Raw genomic sequence first — 20,233 nt, 5'->3', positions numbered from 1 at the left:
AAGAGATCAAAGGAAAAAATAAGAACCAGAATATCATCAAGAACATATCATACTATATTTCTACAATAGTGAATATTTGTTTTCATAGACAGTAAACAACAGTAAACATTAAATACATATATTTTGTTCCATACTGATGACAATGCTCCAAGAAAAATAAAATTTTTAATATATGTCATGATTTAATTAGTTTGTGCACACAACAATAGAAGCATCTGACATATCCTTACTGATGTTTGTATTTGAAGTTACAATGAGTTATCTCTTCAGATAAGGGCCTAGATCTTCTGTAGAAGTTGAATGATTTTCTACTAATGTGGACCATGAAATAAGACATATCCATAAACTCACACACATGTTCCAAAGCACACCAAATATTCAGTCACAGATGTACTCCTTGGCCAAACTGGCTACTTAGGCTTTTACTGCAGAAACAATAACAAGACAGGTGAGGATGTGCTCGGCTTTTCTCCTACAGCATATAGTTCAAAATTAATGTATTAAAACATTATTAAGATTCCATAATAATTAGGTTTTCCTGCAGGTAAAAGTTCAAAAACGTATCTAAAAAACACTCTCCACAATCCCAAAAGGAAGCTGAGCTCCTGAAAATCCTCATTTAGGGATGATGCATGCATTTAGTCTTTATGTGAATATAGAGGACTATGATGTTTGGCTGATTTTTTTCTACATCATAGGCTAAGTAAAATAGTACAGATCATATTTTTTAACAAATGTATAACAGGAAAATGTTAGCTTAGCTTGGTTTATACTAATTTATTTTAGTAGACTTACAATGATAAAAGACATTTTTCTAAAGTAAAACACTAATCCACTTAAAACTGGCCTTTTTACAAGTGTGACATTTATGCTCTGAAGAACATTTTTGTCACTGTTTTGTTTTGAATATTCATTAGATATTACTTAATTAAAAAATTTAACTGATGTTTCTATATGACTTCTTAAATTGTAGACACTGCTTTTTGCTTTGATGTTGCTAATGCAGAAAATTATCTCCATCCATTAATTGTTGCCTTATTCTCTTTAAGCTATGCTAATACTTAAAGATTTGCAGTTGCCAGAATGGTTTCCCAATTTTGGGTAATTCTGAGAATAATCAGAATGATGCTGTATTCTTTATCTTTCATTAAACATTAACTTCCTATTACGTTTCATAGAGATGATGTTTATTATATTTAGTGTATCTGGAGATGCAGAAGATTCCCTCCATCTGCTTTGGAGGTGTAAACTTACTATTATAAAATGCCCTTCATAACTATTTTTCTTGAGATTTGAGTTACATGGAAAAGCCCATGACGAATTTTGTCCTACAATGTTTGTATAATCTTTCCTTAGCTTAGCCTATGTTTTACCTTTAAAACCAATGCTGTTTTGTTAATAACAGGCTTCACTACTTCTGTGCTTCAAATTTATATTATGTTCAATATGGAGTCAGTACTTATTTTGAGAAAAAAAAAAAAAAATAGCTATTATATATAGCTGCAGCAGATACATTTTTCATTTTTTTTCTTGTGTTTTTATTCTACTGTATTTTTAAGAGAATATCCATATAATTAAACAAAAGCCTGAGTGAATAAAGAAAAAGCAGATATCAAACTGTAATCAGCAAAGAATGAAAGCACTGCTTCGTTTTGTAAAATAAAATAAAATAAAATAAAATAAAATAAAATAAAATAAATGTTTAATGACTCAATTCCTCATTGATGAAAAAGCTTGTTGAACAATTATTACTGTTATTTACGTTTTTGTGCTGACCAGTCCTTGTGTGATTTCTACTGTGGAAGAACTTCAGTAAGTTTCATGTGGGTCCATCCGCATTCATCCACACTCGCATTCCTCTGTAAAGGTAACTTATTGATTTCATCAGGCACCCTCATTCAAGCAACTTTGTTGCTAGGCCCCTGAAAATCCAGCTATTCTGATTCAACTCACTACAGTAGGGCTTAAGTAGTGGATTCAGTTCTCCAGAAGAAAAGGGCTTTGTTACAGCTAGTGGTCAAATTGGTCATCCATTAGGAAAAATGAATTATATGTTCCATAGAAATCTGGAAGAGAGTAACAAACAGCATGTGGTTAGAGGGAACAAACAGTTCTAATCTGACCTGTGAGAATGGTGTGCACCATTATTAGCAGGTCTCAAGGCAGACTAATAAAAAACCTCACACAGATTTGAAAGAGTCAAAACTCTTACATTTAGCCTTGTTTAGTCCTATTTGTTTTCAGTTTATTTCAGTTTTATTTTTTATTCTCCAAATAAGAAAATGTTAAATAAAGACAGAAACTGCAAACATATACTTAAAATCATACAGTCTATAATTAGTTGGAGGCAAGTACAATATGTAAAATGTAAAAGTTCTTAGCAAGAATCAAATTTCTACATCAATTCACTTTAGATGTGTTACCAAGAGGATGCCAACAAATTACATTACATTTCCTCAAAGATATGCATTCTCTGCAAATAGATCTTGAAGAAAAAAACAAAAGCAGAAATTTGCATTACAAAAGTTTAAAGGACAAACAAAATGGAACTGCCCACCTTTGCTCTATATTCTTGTTTGTGTATTAGAACTACAGAAACCACCACAAGTTTAAGCAACTTCCCTACTCATACGTTTTCAGCTATACTTCAGCTCAAATTAGATGAGGCTTCACTAATTCCCCAGGGATCCCCTCAGCTATGCAGTGTATCAAGATCTATACTAGGCCAGTGCAGTCTAGTTCTAAAGTCAGGAGTTTAAATACACGTACACTTGTTTAAAATTTACATGACTTTGGTCCTTGTTTTAATCACATCATCTAATGCAGTATTTAAAAGCAAGAAAAGAAAATTGATGTAGTTGAAAGCAATGCCTTATTTTGCCTCATCAGTTACTAATATTTTTGAGAAGAATAACTTGACTGATTGGAATGCTGATTGATTTTTTGCAGTCTGGAGCTTTACATATTCAATAAATGCAAAGACTGGCAAGTACTTCTACATGATACTAATACCAGGCAATGAGGCACTGCAGAACTGTTTTCTGGTAGATTTTTCATTTGGATTTAAATAAAAGTGATCGATCTGACACTGAGGGAACATATAATGAAAATAAATTAGCTTGACAGGAATGTGAAAGTTTATTGGTTTAAATAAATAAACAAACACGTAAACAAACAAATAAATAAAGGGAAGAAAAGGGAAAAAGGAAGAAAGAGAAGACGGGGAATGGGGGGGGGGGGGGGGGAACTGAAAAAGTGGCAAAGAGGGGAAAGGGAACCTGCCGAGGTAGCCAAATGTCTAAGTTCCTTAAGAAATTCCTGAGACCAATTGAAGTTTTCAAATACAAAATTTCTTGATTACTTGCTGCCCAGTTCAATTATTATGATTTTAAAACACAGTGATATACTTACTGAACTATTTTAAAATAGACAGGCTATTCTAAATTTCGTGATTTGAAAGTCATCATCTTGGTATGGAAAAAAATTTCTGTCAGTAAATGCTTTCACAGACTTTTGTTGTTGTTGATGTGGTTTTTTTTTTACAATACTGTTACCAGCAATAATTATAGTTTCTCTCCTAGAATGGAGTATACTTTTTTTACCTGAAATTCTGTGATCATTACAAGCACAGAAGTTATCCAGCTGGGTGGTACTCACACATCTATATTGGTCTGAAGCTAAATATGTTGTGGCATGTATAGTGATTCATCTGGGCATGAATACGGAAGTAAAAGTAGTAAGCAGAAATACTTATAGAAATGCTATGAAAGTATGATGAGGTTTCTTAATGCAAGGTTTGTTAATGATTAATGTTTGTCGCTGATTTCTGATACTACAGTAAAACAAAGCTGAACCTTGTCAGAGGTCACTAAGAATCAAATCAGTTCATCCAAGCTTGTCAGCAGACAGTGATTTTATCTAACCAGTTATGTTTAACCTGGAGGAAACGAGAACTATTGATTACCTTTGCACTGTGGTTTTTACTGTAGGCTACTTACAGTGAGACTTCCAGGATGAAGCATCAGCCTTCCTCTGATCCCACATCCCCTGAGTGCCACAACCTTTTCTTCTTGGTTTTCACTGTCTGCCTCCTTGTCTCTTCAGCATGGATGTAGATGTCTGAAGTAGGGAAGCTGCTTCTTGGGCCATTTCCCTTGCAATTCATAGGAGAAATGCAATAGCTGAAGAATAATTTGTCCAAGTCTGCAAAAGAGGTGAAGAATGTTTGCAGGACTTAATGGGTCCAGGGGTGCATGTTAAGTAGAACCTGGCATTGAAAATTCAGAATATTGGGGAATTTATTGTAGTTCTAAGAATAAGGCTATTTTTTTTTTCCCCATGAAAATGATACTGTACAGAGACTCCTCAGCTGCTGATTTCAGTGCACTGCCTTCTTACTGGGTATCAAAGGCACTCCAGAAGAGCCCCTTTCAGGCATGTTTTGAGCTGCTACCATCTGTTGAAAAAAATTAAAAGCTTACTTGTGAACTATACAGAGCCTTTTTCACAACAGTGGTTTTCACCTATACCCAACTCTCGTAACTTATTTGTGCCATGCATTTTCCTCTGTGAGTTGCTTTGACTAGGTCTATATTTCTTTGAAGGACAACCTTACTTTCTATTATACCAAAAGTTTTATGAAAGCCTGGAGTAAAAAAAGAAAGCAGAGTAGGCAGCACCAAAGTCTTCTTCCCTAGTCACAGTTGGGCAGCTAAACCTGTGGCTGTGCCCCTGACCAGTTTATGTTTGTTTATGTTCTTGTTTGTGTATTAGAACTACAGAAACCACCACAAGTTTAAGCAACTTCCCTACTCATACGTTTTCAGCTATACTTCAGCTCAAATTAGATGAGGCTCTGAAAGATCAACCACTGGGATGACTGTGACAGTTTTGTCTCCCTGATTGTAAGACTTGGACTTGATCCATGTTGGTCAATTCCAGCTCAGGATATTCTATGGCTCTGAGTTAACATGAAGTTGAAAGGAGTTACAAAAGTTAAACCCATGCAATATTTTCATATTTTCCTTTTTTCCTCCTTCCTCCCTCCCTCCCTCCCTCCCTCCCCCCCTGATATCTGGCAGTCAATGGTTTATGGGCTGATTTGGCATGGTTCCGTGACTAGTGGGGCAGAGGGACCTGTGGATCTGCACCCCGGAAAGGGATAAGGGGAAAAGGATAGAGAAATGGGCCTAAAACAAAGCAGTGGCAACGATCTGAGGAGAAACAAACTGATTTACTAAACAAGATATCAGAATGCAAGATAGTACACTATAATACAATACAATACAATACAATTAGAATTGAAGGTAATAAATCAAATATAATGAGAGAGAGTGTCTGAAAGCTGAAGGCCTTACTATAATGCCGAGGCAAGACATGTGGTTGGGATGGGCAGAAGGGAGGAGAGCCCAGTCCTGTGACTTTGCCAGGGATTTCCTCTCTTCTCTGAACACAAAGTCCTCTGGGGTATGTAGTTCTTCTGCTCTTCTGGGACAGGTACCCAGAACTGGAGCATTAACTCTTTAACTCCCAGTGCACTACGTGATGTTATGATGTAGAATACCAATAATCAAAAATCATAAAACCATGACGCTGACCCCCACTAACAAACTGACAAATGGAGAAAGAAGCCCTTCTATTTATGTTCTGTGTGCGTCTGCCACTAGAGGGGGAATAGAGCAGGTAAGAGCCATGTGTTACATGCAGTCCTTTGCTTAGCAAAATGCTAAGCGTTTCAAAACTCCCGTGTTTTATTCCAGACTCTGCAAGAGACCCACCAGCACTGTCCCTCTGTTAGACTGCTGTGCCCCTCCCCGCTGTCTTTCACCCTGATCTGCCTCATCTCTAAACTTGCAGCTGTTCCTGGTCAGCGCTCCTTGCCATTTCTGCATGGCCCCCACCCTTTTGTCCATCCCCTGTCCTATCTCCACTGCACAGCTCCACCCTTCAGCCTTTTTTGTCTTCCCTGGCATTACACAAAACGGTCCTTCTGAACTGAAAGGTGGTCTGTGCGCAAAGCGGCGAACAGCTCCCTGCCCCCACTCACCCCATGGCGCATTGCACCCCCACCTGTGCTGCAGGAGAACTGCGGGGTCTGCGCATCCAGAACCACCCAGCACTGTTGCACAGCTTTGGAGAGCTGATCTGGGTCTGCAGGGTCTGTGAGACACTGCAACATGTTCTCGATACAGAAAAACTTGGTGAAGATTTGACTTTCTTGGATCCTTCAGAAGACTTAATGTTATTGGTCAGATCTTCTACAGTTTTAAAATCTTTAGTGGGATTTTTTGTGGAAAAATAATAAAGAAACGCCAGTGGCTTTCAGACTTCAGATCATGGGGATATCAGAGCTGCTTGGCAAGAGCTCACACATGCATTGCTAGAGCTTTCAGCACTGGCGTGGTTCTCATTAACAGGCAGCGTGTCCCAACTAGTTCCCCAAAGCGTTATTCCGACAGAGGCGCTGGGCACGGAAGCCTTCAAATCTCACAAAATCACATCAGTCAAAATTAGGAACTAAACATGGCCGCGGTGGAGGACAGGCACCCTCTGCGCTGGGGCCCCCACCGCTGAGCCACGAGGTGCATCCGCTGAAGCTTGTTCGAATGTGGAAAAAATCGACTCAATCTGGAACTTGGGGCGATCCCATTCGTCTGCGTAACACTATACGGGAGGAACAGCGTCAGTACAGCGCGCAGCCCTCGTTCTGACAAGTCTCTGCCGAGCACCGGGCTGCCGTCGACAACAGCTTCGGTCGAAAAACTCTCTTCCCCGGTCCTCTCCAGGCGGCGCCCCGGGGACGGCCCCCTGCTCCGGTCTTCCGCACCGCTGCCCTCAGCGGGTGGGGCGCGGACAGCGTGGGACCGGTGCCCGCGCGGCGGAGGAACAGCAGCTCCACCCCCGAGGCCGCCGCTCGCCCCCTGGGCCCCGGGGCGGCGCGGTCCGTTCCGACCCAACCGATCCGCGGGGCGGGGAGCGGGGGCGGTGCCGCTCCCGTGACCTGCTCCCGGCACCGCCCACCCGCGCGGGGGCGGAGCGCGGCGCTCCGGCGGCGGCGGGGTCGGGTGCTGGCGGGCGGGGGTTCCTTTCGGCGCGGAGCGGGTGCGCGGCGGCGGCAGCCCGCGGTGCTTCGGCGGCGGCAGCAGCAGCACTCCGGCCGCGGGGCGGGGGAGGAGGTGCCAGACTCCGGCGCCGCTTGCCGGTGGCGAGGAGGAGCGGAGCGGCCGGAGGAGAAGGAGGAAAGGAAGCGGGGAGCAGCGGCGCTCGCTCGGCCCGCGGCGTGCCGCCGCCACTTCCCTGCCGGGTGCAGCCCGAACCTGATCCGCTGCCGGAAACTGCCGGCTCGCCTCCGGCCGCGGCGCGGGGCTCCGGGCGGTGCTCTGTGTCTGACGCGGGGGGCGACTTCTCGCACTTCTCCGGAGAGCGCTCGGGGCTGCCCCGCCGGAGGAGCGCCGTTGCCGCGGTGCCGCCGCCACCCGGCGCGGGGGCAGAACTTTCCCGCGGCTGCACCGTGCGGGGCGGCGGGAGCGCGGCGCGATGAAGCTGAGCCGGCAATTCACGGTTTTGGGCAGCGCGGTGTTCTGCGTGGTGATCTTCTCCCTCTATCTGATGCTGGACCGGGGACACTTCGACCACCCCAAAAGCCCCCGCCGGGAGGGCACCTTCCCCAAGGTGAGCGCGGCGCCTTCGGGCCGCGGCGGGGCGAGGGCGAACGAGTGCCCTTCACACCGCGAGGGGAGAGGGCGGAGGGGACGAGGAAGCGAAGGGGGATGGACGCCCACATCCTGCCCTCGAGCCGCTACGCCGGGGGTAGCGGAGAAGCGCGGCTGCGCTCCTCGGCGGCTGCGGCGGCCGCGGCGGGGCGGGTGGGCCGGCGGGGCAGGACGCGCGGTGCCGCCTCTGGGCGGCGCTGCCGAGCGCGGAGCGGGCAGGGAGGGGCGGTGCTGCCTCCGGCGGCGGCGGGGCTGGGGGCGGCGAGGGGGGCGCGGGCTCGTCGCGAGCCGAGCTCGCGGCCGAGGCGCTGGTATCGAAAGAGGAGAGCTGGAGGGTGAGCCTCAGCGGCGTTAACAGGTGGGCTGGGAGGAACGCCGAGTTCGCTGGGGCCGCCGTTGTCACTGAACGTTGGTTAGGAGCCGGAGGTGGCCCGCAGCCGGCCGCGCGGTGTGGCTGTTGGACAGAGCGTGTCTCGGTGCCTGCATGTGTGGAAAGCTAAAAGCTGCGTAGTTGTAGTGTTAAAATAGGCTTCTCTATTTGCAACAGGAATTAAAGTATTTCGGAGAACACGCAGCATGCTGTGCAGGAGGACAGAACTGCTGTGTGTAAAGAGTTTTACGTTCTTGCAGTAGTAGACCAGAATTACAGGAAATTGGAAATTGAAGCTACCGTTCGTTTTGCTTTCTTGTATTTATTCTGCTTGGGAAATTAAACAACTGGAAGTGTCCTAGTACAGCAGTGAGGTATTAGGTGGAACTCAGAAGGCATGCCAAAAAAGTAACATTTTTCTGATGAAGTAACTACCTTCTCTTATAGTGCAAAGATAATAGCTGGCACCATTTTATTTTTGGCCAAGTTAAAAGCCTCAACTTCAGTATAGGAAAGGACACAGTTCTGTTTCTTGGAGTTGCAGTTCAGAGGTCATCTACTGGCTGTTTTTGGAACTAGGAGAACGGGAGAGAAGTAGTGGAGAAGAAAGACCAGACTCTTGCAGCTGCATCTGCTTGTTCTGTAACTCCAGCAGGAAGATGATGTGTGTGATGCCTGTAAAAGCTTCTGTGACTGCTGTTTTGGTGATGCAGTCACTGCCAGTATTAGCACAGCATCTCATGTCTTTGTATCACTAGTTAAGTTTAATCCTGGTAAAGAATAGAATAGGAAAGCACATCTCTTTTTATGTCATGCTTTGATTTCAAAAACTGAAGTGAATGTGGGAGATTGACTGGATACGTTCAGTTTTCCATTGTCAGTAGTTGAAATGGTGAAGATTTGACTTTCTTGGATCCTAAGTTGAAAGTAGTTGAAAGTAGCAGTTGAAATTCCAACAATGTAACGTTGGTCTTGTGGTGTAGAGTCTGGTAGAGGAAAACATTCTACTGTCCTCCTTCCCCTCTTTTGAGCCCTGATTACTTTTTTCTGCCTTTTCCAAACAGAAATCCCTTTGAAGCTGGTTGCTCTCACTGCAGAATTCTCTGCCAGCACTGTTTCACTCCTTCTTTTGGGTGAATAATTACCCTTTTCCTTCCTACTGCTTTATCCTTTGTGAAGGTTATATGTTATGCTGATGGAACTTTAAAAACTGGAATGCTTCTGAGCCCTATCATGCATCAGCTTAACGTTGAAATGGAAGATGAAGAAGGGCAAGGGAAGCTACCAAAAATATTTGAGGAGAATATGTTGTTTTAGCTTACAGTAAGACTACGTCACTGTAGCATTTCCAGAATGCTGTATTCTGTATGGTAAGTGAAACTACTCACAGATGTAAAAACTTCAAGCAGGTTTTGTGTGTGGAAAGCTTTGGCAGCAGCATATTGCATGTCTGTGGATACAGGAGGACATGTTTTTCATGATGACAGAGGTCAGTTTTTTTCTTACTGGTTAGAAAAAGGAATTGAATTTTTTTAATGACTTTTTTTTGATAGCTTCACTTTATCTTTTTCTGATCTGATAATGTGTTAGTTTTTCAACTTTGTTTCAGCTTTCTTACAGCTCTGCCAGGAGACCTCACATGTCCTGAGGGTTACCCTTCCTGAAGTGTATTTTATGTAACCTCAGAGGACAGAAGTGGGTACCAGTAGAAGCATCCTCCTCTCTAAGCTTATAAGTGTGTCTATCTACACTTCAATTTCGACCAGAATTAGAGCTGGGATTTTTTTAGCTGGCAGTGCCTGTTATTTGCATTACTTAGAGAATGTGGTACCTAATACCATTGGTAAAATGCTGATAATTACTGTTCAGATTTCATTTCCACAGTTTCTTCCAGATGCTGCTTATTGCATGGTCTCATGATAGTGTGCATCAGACTGAGGCTTGTGAACCTATCTTCTTTCAGCTGCGTCTGCTGTTGTGCTCAAGGATTGCTCTTCCTGAGCTTGATTTCTAGTTTGAGAGTTCAGGTAGTTGTTCAAGCATGCCAACAGAAATAATTGCCAAAATAATTTTGGGAGGAGCTCTCCCAAGAAGCATAAATATCCCTAGGCAGGTGCCTTTACATGTTCTCTAACTGAAGTGCTTGAAAATGCTTTTTGCTGCTGTGTGAAAAAGAATCTGTGTCTGACTCAGGAGGTGGTGATAATATCTTCTGTTCAGGGGCTGAATTTGCAAAAGCTGGCTTTGGTAGTCACTTTCAAAGTGAATGTTGTCCATGCACCATTTTAAAGTGGCATTACGGGAACTGTAATAGAATTTGAACTAATGAGATAATTTATAGCCTTGTCATCACTAATGGTTCATTTATCAGAAGATCTGCATGTTGCCGTAAATAGGAAGTCCCTGAGAATTTTGGGAAGATTAGGTACCTACAGTGAGAGATTAAGACTTGCCTCTCTTCTGATTCCAACATGTGACTTCATGGGTCCTGTCTGATTATTGTGAATGTATCATTCTTAACATGGCCGTATCACAAACTCAGTCTTTCTCTCATAACTTGTTTGTAGCCACTGTAGGATCTCTTCTTGCTGTATTATACCATGGACTCTGGTATTCTTCCACAGGGGTTGTTTCCTTCCTCTCCCATGCTATTTTTCTTTATTTTCCCTCAGTATCACTCTGATGTGGATCTCCAAAGTCCAGTACTGTTAGCATGACTGCTTCCCATTAATGCTCTGCTCTGGAAGAGCATTTGGCTTAAAATCTCCTTAGAGAGCTTATCAGCAGTTAATAATGACCTGCTCAAGACAGCTCAGGCATTGCTATGAACTTATTTTAACATTCTCATTTTAGTCAAGTGTTTTTACTATAATGGTTATGCTAGTTATATAAGTTCTAGAGAGTAACAGTAGAATTGCTACTGCATACCTTTCCCATTCCTTCACTCCTTTAAGTAAACAAATAGAAGCTGCTGGGGAAAGTACCTCCTTTTGGTAAGGCTGTGTGAAAACATCTGTGGCTCTGTGAATGGAGAGGAAAATGCTCCAGCTATCAGTTCTTTGCGTTTAGAAAGCTAATGAAAGATCCTGAAAGTGAGAAGGACAAATTGTACAGCTGATTTGCATGCCTACTGCCCTGCCTTGAAATAGGATGCTTCCTGTCTCAAGACATACAAGGATGCTGTGTGTTCTAGCATCCTGTCTCAGGATAGGAATGATGTTTCTACATTGTGCAGAGCCAAGCTCGAGGTGGAGGAATAGCCGTAGATGCATTTTTGTGTTATTATTGAATCAGTCCTCAGCTCTTACCACTGTGTAAATCACCTAGTGGAATTTACAAAGGAAAACAAAAAAAAAGTCATGGTGTATATTGCTTCTGTCTGTAATAACAGAATTCTCTGAAATAGCTTGTGACTCTCTGGTGGAATGAGGTTTTGGAATGGTGCTTAGTTCTCTGCTGTCTCTTGTGCACTGAGTGTCAGGGACAGGGGATTCTTGGGCTAGATTGATACAGCTAAATAAAAATTTCAGTCAAATCAAGTCTGAAGTGGAGCAGCTTCACTTGGAGATCCAGTGTTACCGTATGCAGATGAGTACCAAATACGAATAAGCACATATTAATTATTTTCTATTTTAGATTCAAATAGGAAAAATCATTAGCCTAACTGCTTATTTTCTCAACTAACTTTACCATGAGCTAGAGTAAATCCATAAAAGCTGTTCATTTACAGAAGCTGGTGGAGTATTTTTTTTGATTCTGAGTTTTGCTCGACTTAAGCATTAGAGAGCATGGTGCACTCTTAAGACAAAGAAATACATTAAAAATCCAGTGTTTCTTAAATTAAGTGGAAGATTTATTTGGGGGCAAGAATATTTTTGCTTCAGAAATATGTCCTTGATATAGTCTTCACTCTTGTGCCTGTGCAAGTCAAAGCAGCAACACAACAGAGCATCCTCTCTCACTACTTGGATGGTGATGCTCTGAGCTTGGAACAAAGCGTTTTTTTTTCTAACCACTTTCAGATAGCTTGCTTTTGGCTTTTATGGGACATGTCCCCACCGTGTGCACAGATGTTTCTGGAAATATGTTTTTGTAACTCATATCTGCCACAATTCTGGTTGATAACCAGAATAGGATGGAGTAATTCCTCCATTTTATCTTAAGTCTATCCCTTAAACTTTATTAGAAGGAAAACACAAACATATTGCAACTTTGATCCTTAGTGTTTTGCTGCTTTTTCTTTCTTTTTTTTTTTTTTTTTAAACAGTCATTTGCTGAATCAGATTCCTTCTGATAAACCCCTCCCAGTCTCCCAGTGCTTTATTATTTCAAACTTGCTCCGATACTCTCATGTATGTGAAATGCTTTTATTGGCTCTATAGCTGCATTGTCTTGAACAGAGATGATGAAATACAGTTCTCTAAAAGCAGTTGGCTTGTTCTTTCATTTCCTATATCCTTCCAGCAAAGGATTAAGGCCTGGCTGTTGAGGTTACTACTAAAGCTTCTCTTCTGGCTTCCTGTTTTCGAAGCATCCATGTGATGCTTCATATATTTTTCAGAAAAAATACAAGTAGTGATTATTGCACTGCGCAGTGTTATTTCATCTGTGCTTACCAGTTGCTTGAAGGTAATACCACTTGGCTAAAATATAAATGATATAGTTTGGAGCAGTAATAGGAGGAAATTGGGGCCAAATACATGGCAGAAACACTGGCATTTCCCTGAGGACTGAACAAAGGCATCTTGTGAGCTTTGCTCTAGAGTTACGGGTAGACTAGTAGTTCCTCTGCTGAAAGGCAGCCTGCCTTCAGTTAGCCTCAGTTTCCTTTAGGAGCACAGTGCATTGTCAGCTTGTGCTCCATGGTTGCCGTGCCCCTGTTCTGTGCTTTACATAGTTCAGCTCCCTTCAGCGTTAGCAAGTCTTCATGCCTTTTGCTTTTGAAATCGCAGAATCACAGAATGTGAAGGACTGAAAGGGACCTGATATGCCAGAAATACACATCTCAGCTGTAGTTTTGCTAGACGTGTTGTAGTGAAGTAAGTGAAATCAGTGGCTTACCTAAACTACAAATACATACCTTTTGTTGCTTCATGTTCTTATCATGATCTCACAAAAATATTACAGTGACCTCAATTAGAATAGTTCTCTGAAGGCAGGAAATTTTGCCAGACCAGTCTGGTAGCCTTCTCTGATGGAATGACTGCGTTGGTGCACAAAGAAACTGAAGTCATCTTCCTCGACTTCTGCAAGGCCTTTGACAGGGTCAAGTGCCACATCTTTATCTCTGAACTGGAGAGATATGACTTCAAATTTGGTGAGTAAAGAATTGTTTGGAAGGTTGCAGCCAGGAGGTCGTGTTAAATGGCTCTGTGTCCAGGTGGAAGCTGGTGACAAGTGGTGTCTGCAAAGGGTCCTTCTCAGGACCAGTGCTCTTCAGCATCTTTACCTGTGACATAGACAGTGGGAATGAGTGCATCCTCAGAAACTTTGCTGATAACTCCAAGCAGAGTTGTGCAGTATGTATGATGGAAAGAATGCTATCCAAAAAGACCTATACAGGCTTGAAAAGTGAGCCCACGTGACCCTAGTGAGGTTTAACAAGATCAAGTGCAAGCTGTTGCACTTGGGTTGTGGCAATCCCAGGTAAGAGTACAGACGGGGAGAAGAACTCATTGTGAGTGGCCCTGCGAGTACATGGGGATCCAGTAGACAAGAAACTGACAAGAGCCATAAGTGTGTGCTTGCAGCCTGGAAGGCCATTAGTATCCTGGGCTGCATCAAAAGAGGGGTGGCCAGAGGGAGAAGGAGGTGATTGTCTCTTTCTTTTCTGCACTTGTCTGGAGTACTAGGCTTGGGCCTCAAAACAAGAAAGATATGGAGATGTTAGAGATGTCTAGATGAGGCCACAAAGATGATTCGAAGGCTTGAACACTTCTTTTATGAAGAAAAGTAGAGGGAGCTAGGCTTATTCAGCCTGGATATTGGGGCACCTCATTGTGGCCTTCTAGTACTCGAAGAAAGCTTGGAGAGACAGGCTTTTTTCATGTTCTGATAATGATACAATGTGAGGGGAATGGCTTTAAAGTGAAACAGGAAAGATTTAGGTTAGATGTTAGGAGGAAATTCTGTACTCAGAGGGAGATGGGGCATTGGCACAGGCTGCCCAGAAAAGCTGTGGATGCCCCATCCCTCGAGGTGTTCAAGGCTGGACTGGATGGGGCCCTGGTGTAGCCTGATGTAGTGGTTGGCAACCCTGCCCATGGGAGCTTGGAACTGGAATGATCTTTAATGTTCCTTCCAACATAAGCCATTGTGTGAGATCATTAAAAAGGTTATTTAGGTAATTTTCGCTAATAAAAATAAGTCTTCTGCTCAGTTTAATAAATGCTATAAACCTTGACTGGTGCTTGTGACTGATGTTTGTTGTTTTTTTCCTTGTGTTCAATCTTGCATGCCCACTGCCCTGTGCTGCAGACCCTTTCCCTGACCCCCAGCTCCCCTCCCCTGGCACAGCTCCATGCCGTTCCCTTGGCCCCTGTCACGGAGCTCAGCGCTGCCCTCTGCTCCCTGTGAGGAGCTGCAGGTGCCACAAGGCCTCCATTCAGCATCTGCTGTGGGTTGAACACAACCGGGGACTTCAGCCACTCCTTGCCCTCCTTCTCCACCTTCACAGCCCTCCTTTGTATGCTCTGATGTTTTTGTGCCCATGGATTGTGGCATCCAGACCCACACCCAGTGCTCCATGTGAGGCTACACAGTGCAGAGAAGAGTGGGACAGCCTTTCCCTCACTGGCTGGCAGTGCTGGGCCTGATATACCGAAGGGTTTGGCCCTCTGGGCTGTGGTGGCACGCTGCTGGCTGTGGTTCAACTTGCTTGTTGATCCTTCATTGCGCACAATGTTTCATGGTGTTACTGGACTTTCCTCCTTGTGCTGGGTAAGGTGTGCTCCTTTCTGGAGAGAGTCCTTACTGCAGTATCAAATGCAAATAGACTGGAACAAGCAGGAGACGGTGAGAAAGCAGACGGTTCTGGAAAGTTTGGGTCTTGAAAAGATTAGAAACATAAAGAAATGTCACTCCTTCATACGATGGTAGGAGCAAGTTGTTCAATGCAGCTAATGCATGTTGATTTTTTGATTTTTTATTTTTTCCCCCCACATGGGTGGAGGATTAATCTGGGTTATCTTCACTTTGGACTGAAATGAAATCCAACCCTGTGTAACTTTGGGGATGCTGAAGAGATGAGGTGTTCGGGTGGAGCCATTCTACCAGAGCAGCTTTACCTAGCTTCAGTACTGCTGGATTTGTTGGTACCTTCTCTGTATAGAATCACAGAATATCCTGAGTTCATGCAGTAGTATTTATCATCACTGTGAAGTAAGAGCTATGTTGCCTTTCTTACATTTAAGTAAAATTTTTATTTGTATAGCCCTTCAATATTTGAAAGTAGTAAAAATGTCTTTCTTTCATTTCTCTCCAAAGCTACTAAAAAGTAGTTGACTGGCTTTATAAGTCAAGTGATTCACACTTTTTCACACACACAATTTCACACTGCATTTCCTTATGTAAAATAAGTACGTAGATCCACAGAGAGGTGTTTAGTTGTCTCCATTTAGACTGAGCAATAGTTATCCAGAAAGCATATCTCCCATTTTCTATATGGTTGAGTGTAACTCAGAGTCTTGGAAAAGAACTGCTTCTGTTCTAGGAAGAACTAATGCTGTAAACTCTGGGCAAAGTCTGCTGAGGCTTATGAATTATACAGCAATCCATGTTTTGCTGTCAAGTATTTATGAAGCCATTTAGACTACAGCATTTCAGGTACAAGTGAGTAAGATAAAATTAATGCATCTCTGCTTAGATATTAAAATAAAATAAAACTACCCTTTATTTCCAATACGTGGAAAACTTTCTAACTTAATTTAGAAAAATACGCTAGAGTATGATGTTAGTGATCAGTAGAGATCCTATGTGTTTTATCTTCTGTTTTATCTTTTAATTAGACTTATCTGTGCTCTTGTAACATGTTGCTAAACTGTTTTACTAGTGAATTGATATAAATCAACTGGCAACTAGCAAATGGAGGAGTGTAAGTCAGCTACCTTTCTTGATTAGTGTTGAAGCTAAATTCCATTTGTGTTGTTTTCATTATCTTGAAGGCTTATTGTGTTTTTCTTGTTTATCTCAAATTCTACAGTAATTTCATTATCAAATACTAAATTTTAAACTTTGTCTACTCCTACCTGCTAAAAATGAGTAAGAAGAACAGGTGAATGTAGACTGGAGGGGAAAAAAAAAAAGCTTTTGGTAAGGGTTCTGTATGAAATTATGAACAAGAGAATGGATTCTTGACACTCTCTCTATTTTTATACTAAATGAAATATGGGATCCAATTTTAGTTTGTGATACTGCTGTTTCTTAAAGTTAAATCCAGTAACTGATATACTGTATAATGAAAATTGAAAATATCTTCAAAATCTACAAAGACTTGGTTACCTGTCAGTTTTAAATTGGATACTTCATGAGGCTGTAGTTAAATACTCTTTACTACAGCTTATTATTTGATGTTTTCTCTTCAAGCTGAATTATTTCAAACATCCTGTTTGAATTGTTTGTAAGAGAGACATGACACATCTCATAATCTTTGGAAAAGAAAGCAGATAGCTTTAATTAATGTCTGTTGTTTGTTTCCACCATGGGAGGTTAGGTAAAGATTTCTATCCCTGAAGATGAAATAATTACGTGCTTAATATTCTCATAAAAATCACTGCTCTTCAGTGTTCTAGGTAGACTTGAACTCTCCACCTTAAAAATAAATTATTGATGGAAATTTATTACAATATAAAATTATTACTTGAAGATGGATGGGAAAAAAGTTACTATTTCTTTGGATACAAGAAGCAGGGAACTTGGTTTTAAAATATTTTTGCCATATAATACACTGTAAAATGCTTGAACATACAGATATTTTAGGGTTGAAAGTACAGAAATTTAAGCAAAATGTGTATCTTATATATAACGTGATCTCTGACTCTGGAAGCTTGTGCCAGAAGCTCGCAGTATATGCCAATGGAAGGATGAGTCTAAACATGCATTCAGTGTTATTTTTTTAAATGTTCTGTCTGCTGTTGACTGATCAGAAAGTACTCAGCTAGATGACATGAGGCAGATTAGCGGTGTAATCGGTGACAGTTGGATAGTTGGTGGGCTGTTGGTAATCATGGTAAGGCTCTTGACTTGTAGGCATAGGTAAAGTATTTCTAGAACATACATGAGTGAGAAGATAAGTTTTAAACAGTTGTATGTTTTTACAGTCGCAGAAGAAGAAAGTATAGCAGTGAGATAGGTGCGAGTAACATTTTCACTGCTTAATCATTTGATAATTTTGAAGTTTTGAGCTATAATCATACACAACGAAACAGGTAATAGCTACAGTAGATGATGGCTATATTTTAGCTTTTTAAGAATCTAAATGCCAAAGGCTATGTTGGGCAGCCTTTATAGTCTGAACGGGTATTATTTTATACTGCTCTTTCAGAGTGGCAAAACAGGATGTTATCTAAATGTAGAAACTTTTCCATGTGTTTTTTTTTTTTCTCTTGAATAAATCAGAAAGGGAAAATACTGATTTTATAAAATGCGTACCTACAATATTTAGTATTTGTGAAACACTCGTTGTTTTCTCTGAGCCACTAGGGGGCATGAGACGACACTTTTTTTTTTCTTTCTTTCTTGCGTTCTGTCATCTGCATGTTGAGCTCTTGTTCTTTATTTTATTTTGTAAGTTTCTAGTATTTGACTTCAGTCTGTCTTTAGATTCTAGGGTCTTTGCCCTACATCTCAGTTAACATAATATGGATCTGTTGTCAAGATGCATTTTTGTCTTTTGAGAAGCAATAAGGTTTTACATGTGTTATTTTAAAAACTGTTACTGTTTTCAGGATGCATAAAACTAAGAACAGAATGAAACACTGAATCAGCATTTTTTGTACAGCTTGGAAAATGAGGGGACAAAGTTACCAGCTGTAAAATTTAAAAATGACTAAAACTTATCTTCTGCATAATTACAAAGAACTGCTGCGGAGATGAAATTACAGAAATGACTAGTAGAGCTCAAGAGGATGACTAGTATCTTGTTCTAGGGGATGCGTTTTCCTACAGACTTCTGAAACTCAGCAGAATTTAAAATACAGTGCTCTTCTCAATTTTAAAAGAAGGCTTAATCCCTTGCAAACTACAGAAGTTGGAATTAGTTGACTTTTGAACAAGGCAATTTGTACATTGAGCAGAAAATGGAAGGCTCTAAAGTGAATGATTGTCATGGGGGGAAAATGTCTAATACACTGAGGCTATTGCTGATGCTATTCTATTCTACTTCCTACTTTCCACAGGAAAGTGTTTAACTTGTCATTAAAAGCATAGATCACAGAAGGATTGTCTACTGCATGACTGTTATTTGTATTTTGTGTAATGGGTGAAACATGAACACTTGAATCGGCAGATTTTGTTGCAATTACAATGTCTTGATGAAACAATGTCAGACACTGTATATTTTGGGGTCCACAACTTTAAAAATAGGAAAAAAACCACTCAATTCAGTTTTGTCTTCTGTTATTGTTAAGTTGAAATCTTTCTGAGGAAGGAAAGAAATTTTTATTAAGATTAAATAACCTTAAAAACGTGTTAGGTGGTATGGCATCTTGTGGCTGTGGAAAAGCTAACACATTCATTGTTTGGAAAAAGAAAAAAAAAGCATACCCAAAGTGATTTGGAATGGGTGGCTAGTACATCAAAGAGCAGTACCATTCTAGACATCTTCCTCTTTTGTGCTGTCTCCAACAGTATGCTAATTAAATGCCATAAATTGCTTTGTGCTGTAGGTCTGCACCTGTCCTTCCAGGTTACTTTCGAGCTCTCTTGACTTTTTTCAGTGCGTTGATGTTATCCTCTATCCTTCCGTTTGTGGTGCTCATTAGAATCATCTATGGAATCCTGTTCTCCAGCAACTGAATATGGTATTCTAAGTGCAGATGCCATTGGCTTGAACTGTCTTTTACAGAACAGTATTGATTGTCTGATTATACTGATTATGCTGATTATCAGCAGTTAAGGAAATCTTTTTTTGTGCTTCTGTTAATTTCTCTCCACATTTCACTGAAAATAAAAAATGATATTTATTGAAACATTTAAATTGTAGAGGGAAAAACATAAAATGTATTTATGTCTTGTTAATTCCATCATGCGATGACTGTAAAAAAAAATGGCTTTCCCTTCAGTGTTCTGATGTGATGGCAAATGAAATATTTTTTTTTTTAACATCTTTGATCGACTTGAAAAATTTGTTTTTTGCATATCTGGTACTTGAAACAACATGACTTCTTAGGAATATTTTCACATCTCTTTTGCTGTTTTTTCATGTTCTGAGTGTACTTTTCTTGTGCTGGTTTGATTTCTGCTTTATTTTGTCTTTATATAAAATACAGAATATTTTTATGATAATGTTACTACTGTGAAATTGACAAGAAAAATATCAAGAGTAGTCTGAGAATTAATTAAATTTGCATTCTTCTTTATACAGGGCCAGCTTTCAATATTGCAAGAAAAAATAGATCATCTTGAACGCCTTTTGGCGGAAAATAATGAGATTATTTCAAACATAAGAGATTCTGTGATCAACCTGAGTGAATCAGTAAAAGATGGTCAAAAAAATCCAGTGGCTATCAACTTCAGTCAAGGATCCCAGTCGGAGCTCTTTCCTTCCGCTCCCACTCTGCTTTCAGTTGATTCTGAGGATTGTTTGTTTGCTTCGAAAAGTGGAAGTCATAGTTCAGATGTGCAGGTAAGCAGAATGTCTTTCTTCTCCTAGCTGCCATTACCTCTTATAATTCTGAAAGCATCTATGTACTGATAAAAGCCTGCAACTTAGCCTCTTACCTAAGATGTAATAGAACTGTTCAAATGACTGTTGATGTGTTTAACAGAAAATGTTATGAAACTTCCCTTCTACCTTCTCTAAACTGTCTAGAAACAAAATATGATAATGATGACCCAGCATGTCAGAGTGCTTTAAAGTTCTTAAAAGCAAACGATCCAGAATTAATCACTGCTTTTTGTTGTGCAGTATCCTCAGAAGTTCTTAGAGGCTCTC

General features: G+C 41.1%; 1 protein-coding gene and 1 long non-coding RNA gene across 2 annotated transcripts in view; one reads left to right on the top strand and one right to left on the bottom strand.

Moving 5' to 3' along the window:
* Positions 1–1,715: 1,715 nt before the first annotated feature.
* LOC122176440 lies at positions 1,716–5,475 on the bottom strand. Its single transcript, XR_006177742.1, has 3 exons — positions 5,358–5,475; positions 3,999–4,203; positions 1,716–2,066 (listed from the first exon to the last, which is right to left on the bottom strand). It is a non-coding gene; the product is annotated as an uncharacterized LOC122176440 (long non-coding RNA).
* Positions 5,476–7,505: 2,030 nt separating this feature from the next.
* MAN2A1 (mannosidase alpha class 2A member 1) overlaps positions 7,506–20,233 on the top strand; it is a 111,277-nt gene continuing 98,549 nt past the window's right edge. Inside the window, exons 1-2 of the mRNA XM_042864935.1 lie at positions 7,506–7,671; positions 19,664–19,924. Of these exons, the coding sequence (XP_042720869.1) occupies positions 7,537–7,671; positions 19,664–19,924 (396 nt within the window). The 5' untranslated portion in view covers positions 7,506–7,536. The remainder of the gene's footprint in view (positions 7,672–19,663; positions 19,925–20,233) is intronic.

This window comes from Lagopus leucura, unplaced genomic scaffold (assembly GCF_019238085.1).
Source record: "Lagopus leucura isolate 7727_CA_CO unplaced genomic scaffold, USGS_WTPT01 Super-Scaffold_774, whole genome shotgun sequence".
Lineage (NCBI taxonomy): Eukaryota > Metazoa > Chordata > Aves > Galliformes > Phasianidae > Lagopus > Lagopus leucura.
Note: the sequence above shows the minus strand (reverse complement) of the source record. Positions and strands in the feature narration are given on the sequence as shown.